We start from the raw sequence: 7,660 nt of genomic DNA, 5'->3' as shown, positions 1-7,660 counted from the left end.
TTCCAGTATGGTACCGAGCTTTGTGTTACCATCTTCGCAATTGGGGTATAACCCTTTTTTGTGATCCTCTAACATGCGATCGAACTTCAGGTTCTCCTTTTGACTAATGCATTGCGTCTTTGCATCGACAATGACCCAGCGGAGATCATCATCATCGGGCACATCGTCTGGTTCCTCTTGATCTTCAGCAGCTTCACCCGTTGCAGCATCATTGGGCACATCATCTGGTTCCTCTTGATCTTCACCAGCTCCCCTCGTTGCAGCATCACCGTATTCAGGGGGCACATAGTTGTCATCGTAGTCTTCTTCTTCGCCGTCTTCCATCATAACCCCTATTTCTCCGTGCCTCGTCCAAACATTATAGTGTGGCATGAAACCCTTGTAAAGCAGGTGGGAGTGAAGGATTTTCCGGTTAGAGTAAGACCTCGTATTCTCACATTCAGTGCATGGACAACACATAAAACCATTCTGCTTGTTTGCCTCAGCCGCATCGAGAAACTCATGCACGCCCTTAATGTACTCGCGGGTGTGTCTGTCACCGTACATCTATTGCCGGTTCATCTGCGTGCATTATATATAATTAAGTGTCCAAATTAATAGAAGTTCATCATCACATTAAAACCAAAGTGCATACATAGTTCTCATCTAACAACATATAGCTCTCCAGAGCATCTAATTAATTAAACCATACATTGAAACTATGTAAAACATTTCAATGCGAAAACAAATGCGATCATAATCGCAACCAAGGTAACAATTGATCCAACGTCATAATGATACCAAGCCTCGGTATGAATGGCATATTTTCTAATCTTTCTAATCTTCAAGCGCATTGCATCCATCTTGATCTTGTGATCATCGACGACATCCGCAACATGCAACTCCAATATCATCTTCTCCTCCTCATTTTTTTTATTTTTTCCTTCAACAAATTGTTTTCTTCTTCAACTAAATTTAACCTCTCGACAATAGGGTCAGTTGGCATTTCCGATTCACATACATCCTAGATAAATAAAATCTATGTCACGTTGGTCGGCATAATTTTCATAAACAATAAATGAACGAATAGTTATAAAGATAATATACATACCACATCCGAATCATAGACAGGACGAGGGCCGACGGGGGCGGATACCAAAACCATCGCACTATATAAGATGCAATAATAAATGTAAGAAAATGATACAAGTATCTATCTAAACATACAAGTAAGAATATTTTTCCTTTCAGAAAGAAGATAAGAACAAGAGGCTCACCACGGTGGTGTCGGTGATGAGATCGGCGCGGGTGATCGACGGCGGTGAAGACGGGGACGGGGCGTGACGGACCGCTAAATCTAGACAAATCTCGAGGAAATGGAGCTTAGAGGTCGAGCTTCGAGAGGAGAAAACTTAAGTAGTGTGGCTCGGGCATTCCATCGAACACCTCATGTGCATAGGAGGTGAGCTAGAGCACCACAAAGCCCTCTCCCCCTCGGCCAGAAAAAACAGAGCATTGTGCTCTGCTCTTGCGCGAGGGGGTATATATAGGCACATCATTGGTCCCGGTTGGTGACATGAGCCGGGACTAAAGGGGAGCCTTTGGTCCCAGTTCAAGCCACCAACCGGGACCAATGGTGGTGGGCCAGGAGCGAGGCCCATTGGTCCTGGTTCATCCCACCAACCGGGACCAAAAGGTCCAGATGAACCGGGACCAATGGCCCACGTGGCCCGGCCGGCCCCTTGGGCTCACGAACCGGGACCAATGCCCACATTAGTCCCGGTTCTAGACTGAACCGGGACTAATGGGCTGATCCGACCTGGACCAAAGTTCTGTTTTCTACTAGTGTGCTGAAAGAAGTAAATGATGGAGAGAAAAGAAAAGAAGAAGCTGCTTTGCTTGGGCTCACGTAGAATACAGCAAAGGGATCCTTTTGCTGGTTACCCACGGCACACACACAACACACACAGGTAGACGAGCGAATGCAATGCAAGGCCACAAAGCCGCATGCATGCTAGCCTAGCCTAGCCTGCTTCCCCAACCAACCAAACTCTTGAGACACCATAACACATACCAGGGCCAGGCCGCCGGCGGAGGGGAGAAATCCATGGCGGAGCTGGCGACGGGCGCCGTGACCACGCTACTGGGGGTGATCAGCCATGAGGCAGTGAGGCTCGGCCGCGTCCGACGCGACGTGCAGTTCATCCAAGAGGAGATGGAGAGCATGGGCAGCTTCCTGGCCAACCTGTCCGGGAGCAGCCGCGAGCACGACGAGCAGGTCCGCACCTGGATGAATCAGGTTCGGATCCTCGCTAACGATTGCAACAACTGCATCGACCTCTACCTCTACCGTGGCGACCCGGGATTCCACCGGCCCAGGGGGGGCCTTCGCCTCTACCTCTGGTGGGCTCCCTGGCTGCTGCGCAAGCTGCTCGCACAGCACCGAGCAGCCGGCCATCTGAGGGAGCTCAAGGACCGGGCACAAGACATTGGCAATCGCCGATTGAGGTATGGCGTTGAGGTCAAAACAGCGGGGTTGTCATCATCTTCGGGTGCTGGCGTTGGGCTCACGGAGCCATTGTTGCTGCCGGCCACACAAGACCATGAAGAAGACGACGACGACCAAGACGGAGTGGATCCACTCAAGGTGGCCTTGTCCATGACTACTATGAGTATGACAATGGACATGGATGAGTATTTTAGGATGAGGTTAGACCACTGGATCGGATCGGTGGTGCAGGTGGAGGCAGGGGCAGTGGCGGCGGAGGAAGACATAATGCCAGAACCGTTAGCCGGATCAAACCCATTACTACCATGCATCGTCTTTGTGGTAACCAAACCCGAGGATGCCGACGCTCTTGGGCGTAAAGCCCTGGCTGTGGCAGAAGCCCATTTGAAGCGGGTAGAGGACGCCCATGATAAGGTTGTCCCACCGGATGGCGCCCTTGCGCATGAAGTTAAGGCTGTTGTGCCATCGGAGACCAATGACTCCGACCCTCTTGTGCATGAAGATAAGGCAGCAGGACCATCGGAGACCAAGGACGTCTGTGCTCTTGCAAATGAAGATGATGAGGTTGTGCCATCGGAGACCAAGGACACTGGCACTCTCCGCACAAAGACAAGGCAATACCATTGGAGACCAAGGACATCGGCGCTCTTGCGCACGAAGATAAGGCGGTTGTGCCACCGAAGACCAAGGACAATAGCACTCTTGTGCATGAAGCTAAGGCGGCTATGCCATCGAAGGCCAAGGGCGGCAGTGCCACCGGAGACCAAGGACGTCAGTGCTCCTATGCATGAAGATGAGGTGGATGTGCCACCGGAGACCAAGGACGCCGACAACACTCTTGCGCACCAAGAGAAGACAGTTGTGCCACCAATGACCAAGGACGCGGGCGCCTATGCACCTGGAGATAAGGCTATGCCACTGGAGAACAAGGATGTCAGCACTCCTGTGCACGAAGATAAGCTTATGCCACCAGAGACCCAGCACACTACCGACCTTGCACATGAAGATAAGGTCGTGCCACCGGAGATCAACGATCCCAGCGCCGTTGTGCATGAAGATAAGGTTGTGCCACCGGAGACCAGGGATGCCAACGCTATTGCACATGTTGTAGCACCGCGGAATGTCGTCGTCTTGGTCGACATCTCGGCGGTGCATTTCGACTTTGTACCGCTACGGCCCTACAAGATTCTCTGCTACATCCTGCGTCAACTCAACCGGCAACAAGGCACGACTCCTCCTACAACAAAATGGGGTACTTACATTTACATAAAGAGGATGCTTCGTGCCATCAAGGACGACATAAAAGGAATCAAGGTCGACAAAACAATTGAAGACATCAATTGCAACCTTGTGGACGGTAAAGACCTGATAATACCAAAGGAGGGTGGGAAGGATCTTGAAGAAAAAATCACCAATAAACCATTGGAGCAACTCCTCTCGCTGCTCATCTACTACTCAACGACGACTGCAGCTGAAAAGGAAGACAAAAAGAAGAAAGCCATGATAGCAGAAGTGTACGATGTCATCATCAAGCAAACAGCCAAGAAGCTTAAATGGGAAATAGAAGCAGGCGGCTCAAATGCAAAGCAACTCAAGGAGCCCGAATATGAAGACATCCTATGGAAGGTGTTCCCAAGGCCAAGCAGCATCAGCACCATCGCTACAAATGGTACTCCTGGCACACTGGTCGAGGATGAAATCAAAGATATGGTCAAAGAGGTTAAAGGAATGTTGCATGAGCTGCGGGAATTAGACAAATCTGAGAAGAACCAAGAGACAGGCAGTGAACCAGCTCAAACTGAGGAAGATTATTTCAAAAAAACCATAAAGAACAAGAAAGAAGAAATCAAATGGAAGATTACGAAGCAACTGATGGTTAAAAGGATCGTGGAAAAGATTCAAGAAGGTTTGGGAGATGATCAAAGGAGGATTTTGGTCATTCTCAAAGTTGATTACAAGTATGTACCCAAATGGGAGAAGACCAGAAAAACTTTGGGCCTGTTGGAGTGCCCCATCACCGGTGCTGTGATTGTGGCCACAAAAACCACTCAACAGGACACCAAGCAATATTTTCACTCTCCAGAGAAAGATCTTGTAGAATATTCTCTTGTTGGCCTCTACCTTGATACTGTGCTCCAGCATACAAGCCATCATATGAATGATGACAAGATCCGCAAGATTGTTCACAACATTTTATGCGAGTGCAAGTCAGATGAATTCTGCATGAAGATATTTGCTCATGCATTGTACGCTAAACCCAAGAGGAGTAGTGAAGAGTTGAGCAAGTTGCACGGATCCTTGCAAGCCAGTGCCGCACAAAAATCATTGCCCAGTAGGATGTTCAAGTTCTCCTACAGGGATCTACCTAAAGAGTATAGGTCTTGTTTGTTGTACCTCGCTATCTTCCCTCCAGGAGAACCCATCAGGCGGTCAACCTTGATCGGACGATGGGTTGCAGAAGGGCTGATTACCACCAAAGAATGGCACTGGTCCTCTTCAGTGGAGGAAGCCGATAAATGTTTTGATACACTGGTTGCCCGGTGCCTTGTTTGTCCTGCTGGCATTGGTGCTACTGGAACGGTCAAGAGCTGCACGGTTCATAAGACAGTTTATGGATTCATTACCAAGATCGCCATGAAGCAGCACATTCTGGAGACACGGCTGTCACATCACTTGGCTCACCACTTCTCTATTTTCAGTGATGTTCGTCTCCGCAGCTCTCAAAAGATCGAAAATTTCTTGGAAAAGTCATCTCAGTTCTCCAAGCTCAAGGTGCTAGATCTAGAGGGCTGTGATTGCTTCCCGGAGTACCAGCACTACCTGAGGAACATATGCAGGAAGATGCTAATGCTCAAGTATCTCTGCCTAAGGCGAACCAATGTTACCGAGCTGCCCAATGAAATAAACAATCTTCTTGAGCTGGAGGTATTGGATATACGGCAGACCAATATTCCTGCGTCTGCAACAAGACATGTCCTGCTCAGAAAGCTGAAACGTCTGTTAGCTGGTAATGTTGATTCAAGTCCTGTTGACTTCCCTGAGAAGATCAAAAAGTTCAATGTCAAGCCGCCGAATCGTCTGAAGCTTCTGTTGGCCGGTCATGTTGGTTCAAGTACAAGCAGTGGTGCTGACTTCTCCAGTGTTCAGATCCCTGAGAAGATTGAAAAAATGGAGGGAGTGGAGGTACTGTCCAATGTCAAACCGAAGAATAACCAGGACTTGAAAGACATTGGAAGTCTAAATCAGCTGAAGAAGCTCGGTGTGGCTATCAACAAGGAGAGTGACCTCCAGCCGTTGCTTGAAGCAATCAGTGACCTCCTAACCCAGTCCCTCCGTTTTCTGTCAATTACTCTAGACATACCCAGACACAAGGGCACTCCAGCAGCTCTCTGTCTGAAACAAGACTACCCCAATGTTCTTGAGAGACTAAGTATCAATGAAAGCACTGGCGCACAAAAGGGGCAGCTTCTTAAGATATTTTGCGAAAATGGAAAGCAACTTGCCAAGGTAACTCTGACTGGCACTTTGCTGAGCCAGGACGATCTGAAGGTCCTTGCCGAGCTTGAGAACTTACTCTGTCTCAAGCTTCGACACAATGCATACACTGATAGTAAGCTCATCTTCAACAAGGGTAAATTCAAAAATCTTAAGAACTTCCTTGTTGAGGGAACCAGCATAACTGAAATCAGATTTGATAATGGGGCTGCTAGTAAGCTCGAGAGGATCATCTGGTCATTCACCAAAATTGATTCTCTGTCTGGAATCGACAAACTTCCTGCATTAAAGGAGCTAGAGTTGAATGGTGACACTGTCGTCCCTAATGCGGTGAAAGAAGACATCAAAAGACTAAAGAGTAGATCAGCAGAACTGAAGGCCTTCCCTTTACTTCCTCGGTGCATCATCAATTCCTCCCATGGTTTGCGTTTGTGAGTGCCCGTGTGGTTTGCCATTGTTTGTTTCTATCTACGCACTTATGTTCTGCGTGTGTGCCGATTGAGTGGTGTGTGTGGGGGTGGGTGTCTCCAGTTACTTGTTCTGCAATGTGTGCCTTGTGATTGTGGTTGAGCAAAATGGTTGTGCCTATGCTCATGTGTCTGGATTTGTGTGGCTTTCCTCTGGACAATATGGTTTCATTCATGTAATAAGTGCCTTGTATGCACATTTGACTTGTTACCGATATATTATTGTGTGCTATATAAAATATAATGTGCTTTGGCTGGGTTCTGCAATAATATAATGAGCTTGTGTATGTGATATATGTATACATAACGCAGCTACCAGATGTAATATCAGGAAGAGTTAATTATTAGCCCTTGAAGTGGAGTTTTATTAGCCCTCGCCAGGATCAGATCAAAGGTTTCAATATTTGTCCATCTTCCTAGCTAGTGCAGTACTCAAGTGTTTCATTGAAGTCATCATTGATCTATTGAAGCATTATAGAAAGCCAACAAAAGGTTTCAGCGAGTGAAAAACAAAAGGTCAGTAAAGTGATTGGCCAAACAAACAAAAGCAAGTGTATCCGTCTTGGGATCGCTTCATGCATGCAGGAACGAACAATGTGGTAGTGATGGACATATGTTCCTCTTGACAGAATTCAGTAACAGGCCCAGAAATGCAGGAATTTGCAGATACAAGTTGGGAAGCGCTAACTTGTTTGTGTATGTGCAGAGTGCCAGCGAACAAAGTTCCAACAAGACCAGCCGCCTATGTTGAGTGCGCAGAAAGTTTCCTAAAGCTGTTGGTAGAGATACCACTAACTGCAGCAGCACCTACACATTCAGATTCTACTATTAAACCAACAAGGCCATCCAGTTCCTTCGAGTATGCCCATAACTTTGTTAGATCTTCTTTTGGGAGTTACACCCCTATTCGGTTCTCTAATCTCAGAAATAGCCTAATTACAGCTAGCATGATAAGTGCCGTCACCGTCAGAATTTAATTTTTAGAGAAGCAAGCTCTTCTTGAGGAACAAGCTCACGTATATATATATATATATATCTCTGCATTTCTCACTACTTGGTGATCAGAAGGTTTAGGTGGTATAGGCATATACTCCCTCTATGCCTAAGTATAAGGTTTTCTCTCATCGGCAATCATATATAACCTTGATATTAACCTCTAGTGGCATTTACGTACCTCAAGACCATTTGTGGAAGTCAGCACGTACGTCGC

The 7,660-nt window shown here is 47.3% G+C and overlaps 1 protein-coding gene across 1 annotated transcript; it reads left to right on the top strand.

Annotated features, from left to right (window-relative positions):
• The first annotated feature begins 1,262 nt into the window (after window positions 1-1,262).
• LOC125540391 (uncharacterized) lies at window positions 1,263-6,664 on the top strand. Its single transcript, XM_048704006.2, has one exon. The coding sequence runs from the start codon at window positions 2,087-2,089 to the stop codon at window positions 6,416-6,418; it is 4,332 nt and encodes a 1,443-aa protein (XP_048559963.2). The 5' UTR covers window positions 1,263-2,086; the 3' UTR covers window positions 6,419-6,664.
• The last annotated feature ends 996 nt before the right edge of the window (window positions 6,665-7,660 follow it).

The sequence above is a fragment of the Triticum urartu genome, chromosome 2A (genome assembly GCF_056163025.1).
Source record: "Triticum urartu cultivar PI428250 chromosome 2A, HENAU_Tu73, whole genome shotgun sequence".
Lineage (NCBI taxonomy): Eukaryota > Viridiplantae > Streptophyta > Magnoliopsida > Poales > Poaceae > Triticum > Triticum urartu.
This window is presented reverse-complemented; position numbering and strand designations above follow the sequence as displayed.